General features: G+C 46.4%; 2 protein-coding genes across 3 annotated transcripts; both read right to left on the bottom strand.

Moving 5' to 3' along the window:
* Nucleotides 1-1,912: 1,912 nt before the first annotated feature.
* On the bottom strand, nt 1,913-5,495 carry lsm10 (LSM10, U7 small nuclear RNA associated). 2 transcript variants are annotated; one of them, XM_041967355.1, is made up of 2 exons: nt 5,361-5,495; nt 1,913-3,049 (listed from the first exon to the last, which is right to left on the bottom strand). In XM_041967355.1, the coding sequence occupies exon 2, from the start codon at nt 3,033-3,035 to the stop codon at nt 2,625-2,627; it is 411 nt and encodes a 136-aa protein (XP_041823289.1). In that variant the 5' UTR covers nt 3,036-3,049; nt 5,361-5,495; the 3' UTR covers nt 1,913-2,624. The 2 variants fall into 2 exon arrangements, with proteins under 2 accessions (XP_041823289.1, XP_041823288.1); XM_041967354.1 differs by lacking the exon at nt 5,361-5,495 and adding an exon at nt 4,201-4,410.
* Nucleotides 5,496-5,865: 370 nt separating this feature from the next.
* Nucleotides 5,866-12,635, bottom strand: LOC121656263 (protein OSCP1-like). Its single transcript, XM_042011283.1, has 10 exons — nt 12,524-12,635; nt 9,373-9,527; nt 8,166-8,333; nt 7,990-8,070; nt 7,795-7,898; nt 6,768-6,896; nt 6,632-6,686; nt 6,412-6,554; nt 6,269-6,329; nt 5,866-6,156 (listed from the first exon to the last, which is right to left on the bottom strand). The coding sequence occupies exons 1-10, from the start codon at nt 12,633-12,635 to the stop codon at nt 6,034-6,036; spliced, it is 1,131 nt and encodes a 376-aa protein (XP_041867217.1). The 3' UTR covers nt 5,866-6,033.
* Between the last annotated feature and the right edge of the window lie 5,493 nt (nt 12,636-18,128).

Here is an 18,128-nt window from a genome sequence, read left to right as displayed (position 1 = left end):
TCTTCTTCAGGACCACCTTCTAGTACCGGGTCGTCCTCTTCATCAGGTCCACCTTCTAGTACCGGTCCGTCCTCTTCATCAAGACCACCTTCTAGTACCGGGTCGTCCTCTTCATCGGGTCCGCCTTCTAGTACCGGTTCGTCCTCTTCATCGGGTCCACCTTCTAGTACCGGTTCGTCCTCTTCATCGGGTCCACCTTCTAGTACCGGTCCGTCCTCTTCATCGGGTCCGCCTTCTACTACCGGTTCGTCCTCTTCATCAGGACCACCTTCTAGTACCGGGTCGTCCTCTTCATCGGGTCCGCCTTCTAGTACCGGTTCGTCCTCTTCATCAGGACCACCTTCTAGTACCGGTCCGTCCTCTTCATCGGGTCCGCCTTCTACTACCGGTTCGTCCTCTTCATCAGGACCACCTTCTAGTACCGGGTCGTCCTCTTCATCGGGTCCGCCTTCTAGTACCGGTCCGTCCTCTTCATCGGGTCCGCCTTCTACTACCGGTTCGTCCTCTTCATCAGGACCACCTTCTAGTACCGGGCCGTCCTCTTCATCGGGTCCACCTTCTAGTACCGGGTCGTCCTCTTCATCGGGTCCGCCTTCTAGTACCGGGTCGTCCTCTTCATCAGGAAAACCTTCTAGTACCGGGTCGTCCTCTTCATCAGGACCGCCTTCTAGTACCGGTTCGTCCTCTTCATCAGGAAAACCTTCTAGTACCGGGTCGTCCTCTTCATCAGGTCCGCCTTCTAGTACCGGGTCGTCCTCTTCATCAGGACTGCCTTCTAGTACCGGGTCGTCCTCTTCATCAGAAAACAATACTAAATCTTCATCTCTGAGAAGCCGACAGGTCTCCAGCTGTTCAGCATTCATCAGGATTTCTTCTTAGTTAAAGGGACATTGTGTAGGAATGACGTCCGTCTAACGCTGGAATCGTGTGTCATTCTAGCGTAGCGCAGTCTGGCGTCTAACACGGACGCCTCAGTGTGTTAAAAAGCCTCGACAACACCGATGAAAGTGTGTCATCTGTTAGAGTAAGAAGTTGACAGTTTAAAGTTAACATTTTAAAGTTTCTCCCTTAAGGATGGGTAATGATTTGCAGTCTCACCCACCCTGCAGAGGACAGGATGTGGTGGTCACTGCTCTGTGTGATAAGGGTCATAAAGTGTTGTATGCTGATGTGTTTCCCTGTTTGAACTTTGCTTGTTCTACTGAAGTGTGATAGCTGCTCAATAAAAAGGCTGCACTGGGGTTGAGACTTCGGAGTTGACACCAGACACTCTCTGAGTGCTGAACCACCGTCTCTCCCCATCGCGATGAAGCTGACATCACTCTGAGTTCTTTGTGTCTTATTTTATGATAGAAAAATACCCATCATCATCCCAAAGTAAATAGAGTTGAACTTTATTTGCAACAACGCAGTTTGCCTGCTGCCTTTTACTTCACAGTACCAGTATACACGTTACCACCATGAAACACATACAGACGTATGAACCAGTAACACGGCTCCTGTGGTAACTATGGTAACTTAACACACTCAGGTGAAGAAGTTCTCTCTGGATCATAACTGGAGGAGGAAACATCTGGTGGGCAGAAATTCAGACATGGTTCCTCTGTGTTTAGAAGGAAGAACAGTTCTCACAGGGGGAACGGATCTGGACGGGGAACTGGCCTCAGCACAGCACCGGCTTTGTGTCCCAGTAAAACCAGCTTCTAAAGGCTTCCCACTGGCTTTTAGTCCAGCTTTACCACGACTATGAAACCACTCAAACATACACTTCCGTACCAGCGAGGCTGGTGAAATCTAATAAAGTTCATAGTGTCTATAATTTTATACAGATGGTTTAGCTCTTATATTATCTGACATGTAGGTTTATCATCAGCCTACCTGACATGAAGACCGTAGTCTTCCGTCTTCATCAGAGGTGTCATCCAGTGATGATGAGGATGGAAGATGACCGTCGAAGCATGTCAGTTAAGCTGATGAGAAAACTGTTAACAAAAGAACTAAACCAGCGAGAGGCTGTTGCATTTTAGCAGAAACCGCTGTACGCAGGGAAAACACGTCGTTGCTGCTGTTTGTCCCTTGCTGGCAGCTGTAGTTTCAAGATGGAAGACCGTCATGGCACCGCCCTGCCGCCATGTGTATTAACAAATCTAAAATTCTTCACTTACAAAAATGTGTCAGATCGTTACTGGAGGTCATAATACACCAATAATAACACACACATGGATCCTGGCCAGTACACACAACATGATGCACAACGTCCCATTAAGGGCGGAGCTTCAGCAGCTGGCGATGAAGACAATGACGAAGACCGAGTTCCTTCAGCTGACGAGGAAGACGATGAAGATGACGCATCAGCAGCTGGCGATGAAGATGATGATGAAGACGAGCATCAGCAGATGGGGATGAAGACGATGATGAAGACAGAAACAGAAGAAAATAGCCCAACAAGCATCTCGTGTTCAGCTTATTTATTGATCATGTGATTGAGGAGCAGCTTCTCTCTGATCAAACGGTTTCACACCAGAAAACAGTTCTTGTGGTTTTTCGGTTCTTGTGGTTTTTTTGGTTCTTCTGGACCTTCGCAGGTCGGACGAGTTTCCTGTCCTCATAGAAAACCGAACGAGTCACTTCTTCTTGGCGAACTCTTTCCTGCCTCCTCCTTCACTGCCGAAGTTTCGGACTCGGTGGATCTTAGCCAGCTGGTTCTGGATGGTCTTCATGATGTCCACGTGGTCGGGGATGTGCACGTAGCGCACATTCCTGCCGGTGATGAACAGTTCCTGCAGCTGGGTGCGCTGACCCCGCCGGTCCTGGTACAGAACCTCCTCCAGACGGATGTTCATGAAGGCGTCCACGTTGACTACGCGTCCCCGGGCCCAGCTCTCGTTCCTCAGGTCCACGGTGGTCACCTCCCCCTGCAGCCCCTGCAGCAGGACCACTATGCTGTTCTCTGCGATGGTCCGCTCCCGGATCGAGTTCACCACGTCGCCTGAGGGCGCCGGGCCCGACGGAGGTTCAGCCCCCTCAGACGCCATGAAGGTCAGGACTCCTGCAGGAAGGTGGAGGACCAGCACAGATTCTCAGCAGGTGACTTATCATCATCATCATCATCATTATTATTATTATTAAAGTGAATTAAACCAAATGTAATCAGAAGTGGGAGCTATCTAAATAAATAAAAACATAATTTCCGCTGGTGAGCATCATATCAGCTGTTTTTCTTCATCCATCAGCTGACACTTCATTAGAAGAGCAGCTCGTATGAAGAAAAATTCATTAAACAGCTACAGCACTAGAACCGGTTCTTCCAGGTTTAAGTCCAAAACCTGGTTTTAGCTCTGGTTACCAGCTAGTAAACACTGGATTGTTTTATGGCTCAGCAGGTCTTCCTGGATCCAAGCTGCAGGGTCTGCTGGTTTCTCTTAGCTGTCCTCTCCACCCCAATCGGTTCAGGCAGATGGCCGCCCTCCCTGAGACGGGTTCCGGTTCTGGTTCAGCCGGAGGTTTTTCCCTTTCCGCTGTCGCCTCTTGCAGCTCAGGATGGGGGCCTGGATCGAAGTCTAGATTCAATCTGTTGGTTTTCTTAACGAGGCTGTTAATAACTATGAATTGGATCGAATGATTTGTCTGTAAACCCTGAGATGTTGTTGTGAAGTGGCGTTATACAAATAAAGCTGAATTGAATGAAATGGTTAAATCTTTAGGTTGACAGTTAAACTATTGATCTGTTGTCAGTTACTCCACATCGTCAGATAACCGCTGAATTTAGCTTCATTCAGTTTTATCAGGATCTGAGAAATGATCTTATAGTGAACTTAAGGGTGTCAGAGCCGCTCGTGAGTTCAGCACCGGTTGCCATGGTGACACTGCGGTACCACACCTTCAAGTTGAGGTTCAGTAACTATCACTGTGGCTTCTGCTCACATCCAAACACCGAGCTGAGAACAGCTGAACCATCAGAAAACGCAAACTCAGCTGTCATTACCAGTTCTCCGACTCAACCTGAACAGGACCGTCTCACCTGGATGACATCACAGATTATTTACATCCGGTCTGCTGCATCACAATTTAACATCAGCTGGTGTTTGTAGTTTGTCTGACCCTGATTTTCAATCATTCATCCAGAACTCCAGTCAGTATGAGGAGCGTCTCAAACAACTATTAGTTTATTTAAACGTATTTTTAACATAAAATGAATACCTGTAAACTGCTTTGGCTCGAGTTAGCAGAGTTAGCAGCGTTAGCAGCGTTAGCTTGAGTCGCGGTCTGATTAAACTCAACAAACCAGACGAAGCCGCTCTGGCGACGTGAAGAACATTTTCCTGGATCACTTTCACTCCAGTTTCAGGGGAAAAAACAGCTCAATGATCCTCAGCTAGTGGCTAGAAACGGTCCAAACGGCTCGGAAACATAAGGTGTGTCCCAATTCAGGGTCTGCACACTTCGAAGTGCGGATTCGTCGGCCACATACGTCATCGCGGTGCGCGAAGTACTGTCCCAATTCACAGAATTTGAAGGACCCTCCGAATCCACCCTTCGAATCCGCACTTCGTTTGGCCTCAAACGAAGGATGCTTGTGATGCATCCTTCGCGGCCTCTTTTCTCCCACAATTCGTTGCGCACAGGACGGTGGCGAATCAGCAACCTCAGAAGAGTCGTATTAAGTTTAAATAAAGTTTTATTTTAAAAAAAAGTTCGTTTTTTTAACTACACTTTAGTATAAACGTTACAAAACCAAGTACATTTAAAGCATGTTTGTTAAATGGTGACATTAAAATTCGGTAATATTTGATATTCAGATACTTTTAAGGGGTTAATTAAGTGTGTACCGGCTGGAAAACAACAGAGCCTCAAACCGTTTTTTTTTTTTTTTTTTTAACTGTCGGTGTTGCCGCTCCGTGTTCAGCGTCTACTAACGTTTCCTACGAGTAATTTCTGAGGTTTAAGTGATTAAACGTCCTGTGTTGTTGCTATGGGAAATTCTTGTAGACTAGGTAGGCTGTCCCATTTCACGAACGTTAAGCAGACTTCGAAGTGTGTAGACTACGGAGGACACTCTGTAGCCTACGTAGTCTGCGCACTTCGAAGTGTGCAGACCCTGAATTGGGACACAGCTTTAGTTTTCACGCACAACAGCCTGGTGGAGCGTCATGACGTCATGACGTGCTTTTTCTGTTTTTGGGTCCGCACCATCTATCGCCCGGGCAACCCGGTTGTGAGCCGGGTGGGCGGAGTTTTCACTGCATTTAAACCTCGCGATCAGCCGGCTGACCCGCTCAGATCTGTGGCTTGTTCGGTGAGCGCGCGCCTTTAACCACAAACAAGTCAGTCGCTTTGCCGACAAACAGAAAAATTCTAGCCTAATAAATAAAGTTGATGTTCGGCCTTTTTTCAGTTCAGAAGTTAACTTTCCATTAATATGATTCCTCGAACAACTTCTGCTGATTTAGTTTCTTTCCAGCTGCTCCAGGCAGCGAAGTTCTGCTCCAGCTGGTGGACCAGCTGGTTCTGACCCATATGGTGTATTTATATTTGTGTTTGCACGTGTTCTGATAAATCACTGCAGCTGTTTTGTGTTAAAGAAATTAACTTGGAAAAACATTCATATACAAGTTTATACTTTTTTTATACAAAGATGTATCCTGTAATAACCGAAAAAGCCTCCAATAAGTTTTCCTTTAATAGTAAATTAACTGAATATTTGTTTTTGGTTTTATATTTTAATGGCTCAACATAGATTTAATTCTCGTATTCTCCTTAATTATTGCCAAGGAAACAAGAGACAGAGTTAGAATTACAGTTTAGAAATGATGTTTTATTGAAAACATACATGTTACTGTTAGAAAAGCAACATGGTTTTGTTGGTGTCTGACACACATTCACTTTGTATGTGATTCATATTTAACTGCTACAGAGTGAGAGGCAGATATTTACATGATATTTGAGACAAATCTGCATATTTTAGATCAAATTCAGTAGAGGTTCAGTAAGAAGTTCTTAAGAGGATAAACTGATGATCAATCTGGTGTCGGGTCAGAGGCCGTCCATCATGGCCAGCAGGTCGTCTCCTTTGCTGCTGCAGGTTTCAGGTTTCTCTTCATCTTCTTCTGCAAACTGTCCAGCGATCCGAGCCAGCTCATTGGCTGCCTGTTCATCCTGTAAGAAACTCACAGGGTTCACACCTTCCTCAGAAAAACATGTCTGAACGTTAAGATTTTATAGGTTAATTCAGACACGCTGGTTCGACCCAGTGGCACCTGCTTCCTACCTGCAGGGCTTGTATATTGATCACTTCAAACAAACACCCCTGAGCTCCATCTGAAGTTCGCCTGTTCCACAAGAAAATCACACCATGAGCGAATAAATGCTGATTGGTGTGAGGAACGAATCAGAGAAAAGAAGTGTGCTCACGCCTCCTCCTCCTGGTCTGTGTGGAACAGGTTGATCCGGAAGCCGACTTCAGCTCTGGCGGCGTTCTCGGCCTTCATGCTGCCCATGAGACGAGCCAGCAGGTTCAGCTCCTCCTTGGCCAGCGGGTTGGGAGTGTCGTCAGGCTGCAGCGGGACGGGAGGAAGAAAATGTTCGACAGAGAAAAAACAACTGCGTCTGCCAGGAATGATCCCACCGTTACCTTCGCACCAGGTGTCTGACATGCGCGTGTCTCCTCCGGATGGTCCACCGTGTACCTTTAGATGACATGAAACAGAAAACACAGCAGGGTCAGCCAGAGGCTGGTCCCTGCAGGATGTAACCCTGCATGTTCATACATGTTCAAGCCCAGTTTGATGACTCTGTCTCCATGCAGATCGAAGCATCCCGGTCTGACGGCGCTGCTGTGACGTCCTCCGGTGGGGAACTCCCTTCGCTTCACCTCTCTGCCCCTCACGTCGAATATCCTGCAAACAGCAAGAAGACGAGGACATTTTCTAACAAAACAAAAAAACCAAAGTAAAAAGAAAGTTTTTCCTCTTTCAGTTCTAAAGCTTTATATGTAGAAGCTCCTCCAGCAGCAGGAAGGTCCAGTCCTGGTCTCCTGGATCACGTCATCAGTCTCACGGGATGTGGAGGAATTCTGCTCCACTATTTCCATCGTTGCTTCAGGTCAACAAGGTTTGCAGCATCTGAAGGTCCACCACGGCATCTCAGTCAGGATGAGGTCTGAATTCTGACTGGACCAGGTTAGAACCGGGTTCTGGTGTAGCTCTGATGCTGTGTTTGGGATCTTTGTCCTGCTGCATGAGACAGTTTCAGTTTCAGCTGTTGGACAGGTGGACTCACATCTGACTTTGCCCCCCCCACTGCAGGTGTCTAGGCCATCATCCCTCCACCACCGGACCAGACATGTCCACTTTGGTCTGGTTTGTCCAGAGGACCTTGGTCCAGGAGTCTGGAGGCTTGTCCAGATGCAGCTTTGCCAGCCTGAGCCGTGCTGGTTCAGTCTTTTTCTAACTGGACTGTCCTGAACTTTAACATTTAAGCTGCTGACTGAGGCCTGGAGAGTCTGGGATGGAGCTCTGGACCCTGCTGAGAAGATCGGCAGCTGTGTGGTGAATCATCTTTCTGTAGGATGAAGGACTCCAGACGGTTTAGAAATGACCTGATAACCTTCCCTCTGGTTTTGTAGAGGAGCTCACATCGTATCTGGAATGTAAAACCTTACAGGAGTTAGCAGCACGATGCAACAACACCTCGTAGAGACGTGGTTCTTCTCACATCTGTTCTACTGAGTCTGGACCGAAGCTTCTCACCAGAACATCCAGGGAACAGTACTTAGACAGTAGTGTGTCCTAGTACCTAATAAGTCCGGGGACATCGATCCCATGAGGCACCGGGCCGGAGGTTGCCAGGGCAAAACGTCCGCTGGGATTCTGGATTTGATTCTTTAGGAAAAGCGACACCTGTAACAGGAAGGAGGGATGAATCACTCACTGGAAAAGAAGATGAGAAGTTTTCGTCTCAGAGGAGTGAGTTTGAAAGCGGCGGACTCACTCGGATGTGCATGTCCTGGAAAAATATGAGCAGTGTTTGGCGCAGAAGTTGGAACTCTCCTTCTGATAAATGTGAGTAAACCTGAAGGCAGAAAAGGACGAAGACTGATTCAGAAAACGTCTCACGGAGGTTCGAACGCTGCTGGTGGAAGACGGAAAGCCGGATCTTTGTGGTACCTCGATGATTTTCCTGTGCGTGTCGTCCACCTGGTTCACCAGCGCAGGACTGTCCTTTACAAACTCCCTGATGGTGTCGATGTGGTTGTAGGAGATCAGCAGCAGGTCTCTGGGACGTGGACAAAGGAGGACTTGATGTTTAAAGGCCATGACCATCAGCTCGTAGAGCTAGAGGAGGAAACAGAGAAGAAGAAAGATTTGCCTTCAGCTTGGTCAGAAACTTCCTCAGTGATTTACAACCCAGACCCAGTGTGGATCCAATCTGGAGATCACGGCTGAGCTCAGGTCCTGCTCAGAGCTGTGGGCCAGATCTGGCCCATAACGCCAAGAAGAACCAGATTTGGGTCCCGCCTGGTCAGGAAGGCCAGACTGGACCGAGTCTCCTTTAGATCTTTGTTTCTCCCCGTCTGAAATAATGGGAAGAACTGTCTGCAGCAGAAAACTGACTCAAATTTAACATTTTTATCATCTTATTTTTAATCTATTTATTTAGATAAACATTTTTTAACTAAATACAAACAAAAAGAAATAGAATTTAAAATAAAAGCGACATCCTTAGCCTGAAAAATTACCAAGAAAAATCTTCCTGAAAGTCCCATAAACCATAAATAAATAAAAAATAATGAAAGTCAAATGTTTTCCTGGAAGAATTGTCCCAGATAAAACTGCACCACATTCCTGTTAATGATTTATTTAACTGAAATTTATTTCATTTTTATCCAAAATTCCCTTTGGTATTTTTTTAGTATGTGAAAGTATTTTGTTTAAAGGTATTTGATGGTTGTAGTTGGTGCATATTCGCATGAACACGTTTATTTACGTAGAAATTTGTGTTTAGATTCGGCTGCAAGTAAAAAAAGTTTCACTAAAACTCACAAAAACATTTTATTTTTACTCGTTATTGTTATATTATTATTTATTGCCGACCCCTCGGTGCTCGCTGGAAGTTGCTGATCCTGTTGTTCAGGTCCTGAAGCAAACTGGACCCGACCACAGCTCAGACCGACTAAAACTAACCCTCCTTTTACCGTTTTATCAGATCAGTCGGCAGGAGGCCGATTCTACTCCAGAAATCACAAAACTTCCCCTCAGCAGGCGTTTCTGATGCACCAAACGTTGAGGAAAGAAACACGTGTGGGGTTTAGGTTTAGAACGTAGACCAGGAGGGCGTGTTGCTCCGCCCCCCGCAGCAGTAAACCACACCTACCCTGTCCATGCTGGCCGGGTTCAGCCTCATGATGGAGGCGTGTGCTAGCCGCGTCAGCACCGTCTTCATCGTCCGGTGGGAATACAGCTGCTGCGCTTTGAGAAGTTCATCCATGAAGACTTTACTGAACATGGTCCCCACGATGTCCTTCATCACTGGGGGGCAGGAGACAGAGCTGAGCTGAGAGGACCCGGACACCCTGCCCCGTCCCTGCACGCAGGACCCTGATACAGAGGTCCAGTACCAGGTCTGGACCGGAACCAGCCGGTATTAGGTCTAAACTAGAACCAATCCAGTACCAGGTCTGGACTGGAGCTAGTCCAGTACCAGGTCTAAACTAGAACCAATCCAGTACCAGGTCTGGACTGAAGCTAGTCCAGTACCAAAACTGGACTGGAACCAGTCAGGTACCAGGTCTAAACTAGAACCAGTCAGGTACCAGGTCTAAACTAGAACCAATCAGGTACCAGGTCTAAACTAGAACCAATCAGGTACCAGGTCTAAACTAGAACCAGTCAGGTACCAGGTCTAAACTAGAACCAATCCAGTACCAGGTCTAAACTAGAACCAATCCGGTACCAGGTCTAAACTAGAACCAGTCAGGTACCAGGTCTAAACTAGAACCAGTCAGGTACCAGGTCTAAACTAGAACCAATCCAGTACCAGGTCTAAACTAGAACCAATCAGGTACCAGGTCTAAACTAGAACCAGTCAGGTACCAGGTCTAAACTAGAACCAATCCAGTACCAGGTCTAAACTAGAACCAATCAGGTACCAGGTCTAAACTAGAACCAGTCAGGTACCAGGTCTAAACTAGAACCAATCCAGTACCAGGTATAAACTAGAACCAGTCAGGTACCAGGTCTAAACTAGAACCAATCCAGTACCAGGTCTAAACTAGAACCAATCAGGTACCAGGTCTAAACTAGAACCAGTCAGGTACCAGGTCTAAACTAGAACCAATCAGGTACCAGGTCTAAACTAGAACCAATCCAGTACCAGGTCTAAACTAGAACCAATCAGGTACCAGGTCTAAACTAGAACCAATCCAGTACCAGGTCTAAACTAGAACCAATCAGGTACCAGGTCTAAACTAGAACCAGTCAGGTACCAGGTCTAAACTAGAACCAGTCAGGTACCAGGTCTAAACTAGAACCAATCCAGTACCAGGTCTAAACTAGAACCAATCCAGTACCAGGTCTAAACTAGAACCAATCAGGTACCAGGTCTAAACTAGAACCAGTCAAGTACCAGGTCTAAACTAGAACCAATCCAGTACCAGGTCTAAACTAGAACCAGTCAGGTACCAGGTCTAAACTAGAACCAGTCAGGTACCAGGTCTAAACTAGAACCAATCCAGTACTAGGTCTAAACTAGAACCAGTCAGGTACCAGGTCTAAACTAGAACCAATCCAGTACCAGGTCTAAACTAGAACCAATCAGGTACCAGGTCTAAACTAGAACCAATCAGGTACCAGGTCTAAACTAGAACCAGTCAGGTACCAGGTCTAAACTAGAACCAATCCAGTACCAGGTCTAAACTAGAACCAATCCAGTACCAGGTCTAAACTAGAACCAGTCAGGTACCAGGTCTAAACTAGAACCAGTCAGGTACCAGGTCTAAACTAGAACCAATCAGGTACCAGGTCTAAACTAGAACCAATCAGGTACCAGGTCTAAACTAGAACCAATCCAGTACCAGGTCTAAACTAGAACCAGTCAGGTACCAGGTCTAAACTAGAACCAATCAGGTACCAGGTCTAAACTAGAACCAATCCAGTACCAGGTCTAAACTAGAACCAGTCAGGTACCAGGTCTAAACTAGAACCAGTCAGGTACCAGGTCTAAACTAGAACCAATCCAGTACCAGGTCTAAACTAGAACCAGTCAGGTACCAGGTCTAAACTAGAACCAATCAGGTACCAGGTCTAAACTAGAACCAGTCAAGTACCAGGTCTAAACTAGAACCAATCCAGTACCAGGTCTAAACTAGAACCAGTCAGGTACCAGGTCTAAACTAGAACCAGTCAGGTACCAGGTCTAAACTAGAACCAATCCAGTACCAGGTCTAAACTAGAACCAATCCAGTACCAGGTCTAAACTAGAACCAGTCAGGTACCAGGTCTAAACTAGAACCAATCCAGTACCAGGTCTAAACTAGAACCAATCCAGTACCAGGTCTAAACTAGAACCAGTCAGGTACCAGGTCTAAACTAGAACCAATCAGGTACCAGGTCTAAACTAGAACCAGTCAGGTACCAGGTCTAAACTAGAACCAATCCAGTACCAGGTATAAACTAGAACCAGTCAGGTACCAGGTCTAAACTAGAACCAATCCAGTACCAGGTCTAAACTAGAACCAATCAGGTACCAGGTCTAAACTAGAACCAGTCAGGTACCAGGTCTAAACTAGAACCAATCAGGTACCAGGTCTAAACTAGAACCAATCCAGTACCAGGTCTAAACTAGAACCAATCAGGTACCAGGTCTAAACTAGAACCAATCCAGTACCAGGTCTAAACTAGAACCAATCAGGTACCAGGTCTAAACTAGAACCAGTCAGGTACCAGGTCTAAACTAGAACCAGTCAGGTACCAGGTCTAAACTAGAACCAATCAGGTACCAGGTCTAAACTAGAACCAATCCAGTACCAGGTCTAAACTAGAACCAATCAGGTACCAGGTCTAAACTAGAACCAATCCAGTACCAGGTCTGGACTTAAAACAAAGGAAAAAGCAGAAAATCTTAAAAAGCTGGAAAACTGCTGAACTAAGTCAGGGATAAAGACAGGATCAGGATCTGGATCTGGACTAGGATCAGGATCTGAATCAGGACTAGACTCAGGATCAGGTTCTGGATCACGATCAGGATCTGGACTAGGATCAGGATCAAGTTCTGGTTCTGGATCAGGATCTGATGGAGTTTTATGTCCCTGACGGCATCTCAGAGGGGACCGGCGTGGGTTTGTACTGCAGCGCTAGCAGACCCTGCAGGTCTACGGTGGTTTTTACCTCGTCTCCGGTCATTGTTGGACCACCGTCCTGCAGTGAGGAGGAACAGACAGAAACCGGATCAGTCATCCAGGAAGAAGCTCCAGCCGCCCTCCCTGGGCAGAGCTGGAGCTTCCCCCACGGCTGCTACGTACCGCTACCTTTCTCTGACTGGTCCTCAGACGTGTTGGGAGCCTGCAGACGTTGGTCCAGGATGTAGAGCATTTCTCCACCCAGGTTAATGAAAACCAGGGGCAGAGTTCTCATGGACATCTTGACCAGGCGGGATTATCTCCTGAAGGCAGAAGCTGCTGTGACCCGACTGTCCATGCTCACGTCTTATCTGATCATGATTGTGCAGATTCTCACTAAGATGCAACAGGTGGCAGGAAGAGGATCAGCAGACTCAAGCTGATTGGACGGATCAGGATGACGTGACCACATGAGACAACCAGTCACAGAAGGTAAGTGACAGCGAGGGCGAAAGAGAAAAGTTATTACTCCTCTGGATTAGGGTTCCCACCAGGTTTTCCACCTGCTGCAGCCGTGTGGAGCTGCAGGGCTTCGGTCAGGCTGCTGGTGCGACACCTGAGAGGCCGCCAAGATGTCTGGGTTTGGATGGTTTTCAGGTTTCGTTTTCAATCAAACTTTGATTTTCAGAACAGGCCGAGTCTGTTTAATTAACTGGAGGTTTTCCCCATTTCTACTCAATTCAGTTTACTTCCTGCTCACATCATTCCCAGGAAGGTTCCAGAAAACCGGTTCAACAAACTGTGGGGTGTGGGTGCGTGTAATATATATATATATATATATATATATATATTACACGCACATATATTACACGCACCCACACACACACACATATATATATATATATATATATATATATATATATATATATATATGTGTGTATATATATATATATATATATATATATATTAATTTAGATTAATTACATTAAGTGTTGTGATGAATCACGATTAATCACAAAATGTCCTTTTCCTCTAAAAGAAGGCCAGTTCTTACATGAAGAAAATGCAGTAAATTCTACTTTATAAACAATAAATCAGGGGTGTTCAACCTGCGGCTCTGGCTCTGGAGCTGCAAGTGGGTCTCTGGACCTTCCACAGTGGCTCTAATATACAGCTAAACATGCTAAAGAACTAGCTAGTGTTTTTAAATATAGACACAATAACAAATGCAGGTTTTTAGCAATTTTTCAGTTTTTCAATTAAATAATTACATAAAATTTCCACAACATCATGACACTAAAAGTTCCAGTTTTTTTATCTCTTTTTCTTGTTATTAGGTTGGAAACTATGGGCTTTTTTTTTTTTTACATCATTTTCCACAAATATCTACATCCCATTGCAGAAAGTCTGTTCTCCTGCAAAAGTTTTATGTTTTTCTTTGTTTTAAAACCTAAAAGCAGAAATAAAAATGTGGTTCTACAGTAGATTTTTATCAGAAATTATAAGTTGTCTTTTTTCCAAAAGTCTGGTAACATCTGCATCTCTAAAGGAGTTTTATTTAGCTGGCTGAGGGAAAAATGGCTCTTTGGATTGGAAAGGCTGCAGACCCCTGCACTAAACACATAAACACGTTTAGCAGCAGTTTTCTCTTTAAACAGCTCAAATATTTCTTCATATATAAAACCACATATTTATGAGAAAGAAGGATGAAATGTTCAGGATTTACTAACTAAAAGGTAAAAAGTCAGCAGGATGAATTTAAAGCTGTGAAGCTGCTTCCTTCTAAACACAGAAGGAACAATATGTGATGAATATCAGCATCAGGTGAACAGACAGAAAGCAGGATGAGAATCTCACAGCTTCTAGATGGTGAGGAGAGAGAAATATTCACAATATGCACAATAACTTCCATCCATGCACCTTCACTGCTTCATTATCCACATTTCTGGATATAAATTCTCTAAACTTTCATTCTTAGCTTGACTGTTTAGCTTCACCTCTGCACCTGCAGCCTCCGCTACCGGGAGTTAAGAGTTAACATCTGGTTTCCGGGTGTAGCGTCAGGTCTGTAGATGTAACTATAAACATGTGTGGTATCCACAGAAAGTCCAGAATCTCAGCTACCAGCTCAGTAAAAATATTTCTATCACCAACAAACACAGTTAAGACAACAACAATTCAAAAACCAGGTACACAAAGTTGAGGCTTTACTGACCCGTCCCACACCAACCAGTCCTCAGTGTCCGAAATGATTATTTTTAAAATTATTTTTTACTGGCCCGATTATTAAATTATTTTACACACACATACCTCTATGCATGTTATTTTCTATAATACTGTGTTGTGTTGTATCCAAACTGAAAGTGGAAATCACAGCAACATAAAACAAAGGCAACAAGAAAAATGGTTTTATTTTATAAAGTGTTAATGTCTGAATTCATGAACTAAAACCTGATCAGACTCGTTCCTCTCTGCTCTTCGTCTGGCCTCCTGTTTCTAAGAGTCCTCGTGCCCCAGCATTACAGCCTTGGTGGGATCGTACGCCCTGATTCTTGCTTTTTATTTTATTGTTTAAAAAATAAACTTTCTGATTCATGACAAATCAGTAATATCTAGTATAAATAGCTTATCAATAATCATAAAAGCTGATATAATAATAAGGAACTTAACTGATCAATACAATAATAATAAGTATCATTATTATTGATCAGTTAATTGGTTGACAGCTGTTCGAAGTCTCGTGGAGTCACATCACGCCCGTTATGTAGCTGTCGTCAACCTTCAGATTGCAAACAGCTAAGCTAAGCTAACAGGCTAGCAGGTGTGTTACGGTCGGCGCGCGCAGGTGTGTTACCGCCTACGGTCGGCGCGCTCAGGTGTGTTACAGTCGGCGCCCAGGTGTGTTGCCGACTACGGTAGTCGCGCGCAGGTGTGTTACCGCCTACGGTAGGCACGCACAGGTGTGTTACCGCCTACGGTCGGCGCGCGCAGGTGTGTTACAGTCGGCGCCCAGGTGTGTTGCCGACTACGGTAGTCGCGCACAGGTGTGTTACAGACTACGGTAGGCACGCGCAGGTGTGTTACAGTCTACGGTCGGCGCGCACAGGTGTGTTACCGCCTACAGCCAGCGTGCGCAGGTCTGTTACAGTTAGCGCGCACGTGTGTTACAGTCGGCGCGCGCAGGTGTGTTACCGCCTACAGCCGGCGCGCACAGGTCTGTTACAGTTAGCGCGCACGTGTGTTACAGTCGGCGCGCGCACGTGTGCTACCGCCTACAGCCAGCGTGCGCAGGTCTGTTACAGTTAGCGCGCAGGTGTGTTACCGCCTACGGTAGGCACGCGCAGATGTGTTACAGTCGGCGCGCGCAGGTGTGTTACCGACTATGGTAGGCATGCGCAGGTGTGTTACAGACTATGGTAGGCGCGCGCAGGTGTGTTACCACCTACAGTTGGCGCGCGCAGGTCTGTTACAGTCAGCGCGCGCAGGTGTGTTACCGCCTACGGTAGGCACGCGCAGGTGTGTTACAGCGTACGGTCAGCGCGCAGGTGTGTTACAGTCGGCGCGCGCAGGTGTGTTACCGCCTACAGTAGGCGCGCACAGGTGTGTTACAGTCGGCGCATGCAGGCGCGTTACCGGCTACGGTAGGCGTGCACAGGTGTGTTACCGCCTACAGTACGCGTGCGCAGGTGTGTTACCGCCTACGGTAGGCGTGCACAGGTGTGTTACAGTCGGCGCGCGCAGGTGTGTTACCTCCTATGGTAGACATGCACAGGTGTGTTACCGCCTATGGTAGGCACGCGCTGGTGTGTTTGTCCCCAGAAAGTCCGTGGCTGGTTTGAACATTCAGCAGTTTGCAGTCTGGAACGACTGGAGTATGTCCAGACTATCCCTGAATTTTACTAACTAACCTCTCATGATGCCATCAGTTGAGCACTTTAACGGTGTCTCTTTGTTTCTTGGCGCAGCTCGTTCTGATTAAGAGATTAGAGAGTAAAACATGCAAATGAGACTTTATCTCGGCACTCGCTGCTGCAGCAGCTCTCAGCCCGGCAGAGCTCGGCTGTGCTGAGCAGCTGTGTCCACTGCTGGAGGCTTTTCTTCACGGTAGTGAACTTTTTACAAAGTGAAAGCTGAGACTAAAATGTTAAGATATCTGGATAAATCCTGAGCGGAGTTGGACGGATTGGACCTGCTATGGAGACCCACGGTTACCTCTGGCTTCTGTCTGTGTGAGTTCAGTCCTCATGTTCAGACCTACATCTTGTTTTCTACACTTTCTTCATTGTGTTCATTCTCTTGAAGAACTTTTTCTGACTTGAATAATGACTTTTTCCCACCAGAGTAACCTGCTGTTTAGGAGCCGGATCCGGTTTCAATGACATGCCGGACCTGGATCCGGGTCTTTACAACCTGGACTGGATGAAATCTATACCTGATGAGACTCCGCTCTCAGCCATCTCAATCCCCGGAACACATGAAAGCTTGACTTTATATGGAGGACCGCTCGCTGTGTGTCAGGTTTGGCCTCTGGAAAAGCAGCTGATAGTGGGAGTGCGATATTTTGACCTGCATGTTGGGATTTGGTTTCCTGGCCAAAAAGAAATTTACATCCGGGATGGAAACTGGATGTTTTGGCAGCGCAGGCATTTAGAGGAGGTCGTCGGGGAGGTCTGGGGTTTCCTACAGGAGCACAGGAGTGAGGTTGTCCTCCTGAGAGTGACGCTACATGGACTTTACAAGGACAAACTTAAACATTTGGTAACAGTGCTGATGGAAAAGTATAAAAACGTGATGTGGACGAAGGTGTCAGTCCCAAACCTGAAGGAGACCCGGGGCAAAATGGTGCTTCTTCAGAGTGAAACGTTTAAAGTTGGGACAGAAAACGGTGAATCATTTCTCTTTCAATCAAACAAGCTGAAAGATGTTGATGGGAAAATGGAAAGATTGAAGGAGGAGCTGTGTGGTGGACGTATCGTCCGGACCGAGACAGCTGCATCGGCTCTGAGAAGTCCGAAGACTTTGGCTCGAACCGTAAACCTGCAGCTGAGCAAGTTCCTGGAGGAACGAGGGAGGAGATCCGCTAACAGAGGCTGTCTGGGTGTGATGGGTCTGAACTTCCCCAGTGCTGACCTCATCAGTCAGATCATTCAGCTCGGACCATGTGACTGTGGTCAGCCAATGAGAGAAGGAGAGGAAAAAGTACCAAAGTCTACGCAGGAGTCCAAGACTGAGACTCGAACTGAACCAGGACCAAAACTAGAACCTGAGAAAAAGCCTGCACAAGAATTAGAGCCAGCAACTAAATCAGAACCAAAGGATCCACCAGAACCTGGGCCTGAACCTGCATCAGAACCACCAACAGAATTAAAACCGGAGGCTCCACCAGAACCTGGACCTGAATCTGCATCAGAACCACCAACAGAATCAAAACCGGAGGCTCTATCAGAACCTGGACCTGCATCAGAACCAGGACCAGAATCAAAACCTGAGGCTCCACCAGAACCTGGACCTGAACCTGCATCAGAACCACCAACAGAATCAAAACCTGAGGCTCCACCAGAACCTGGGCCTGAACCTGCATCAGAACCACCAACAGAATTAAAACCGGAGGCTCCACCAGAACCTGGACCTGAACCTGCATCAGAACCACCAACAGAATCAAAACCGGAGGCTCCATCAGAACCTGGACCTGCATCAGAACCAGGACCAGAATCAAAACCTGAGGCTCCACCAGAACCCGGACCTGAACCTGCATCAGAACCACCAACAGAATCAAAACCGGAGGCTCCACTAG

Source organism: Melanotaenia boesemani, chromosome 17 (genome assembly GCF_017639745.1).
Source record: "Melanotaenia boesemani isolate fMelBoe1 chromosome 17, fMelBoe1.pri, whole genome shotgun sequence".
Taxonomy (NCBI): Eukaryota; Metazoa; Chordata; class Actinopteri; order Atheriniformes; family Melanotaeniidae; genus Melanotaenia; species Melanotaenia boesemani.
Note: the sequence above shows the minus strand (reverse complement) of the source record. Positions and strands in the feature narration are given on the sequence as shown.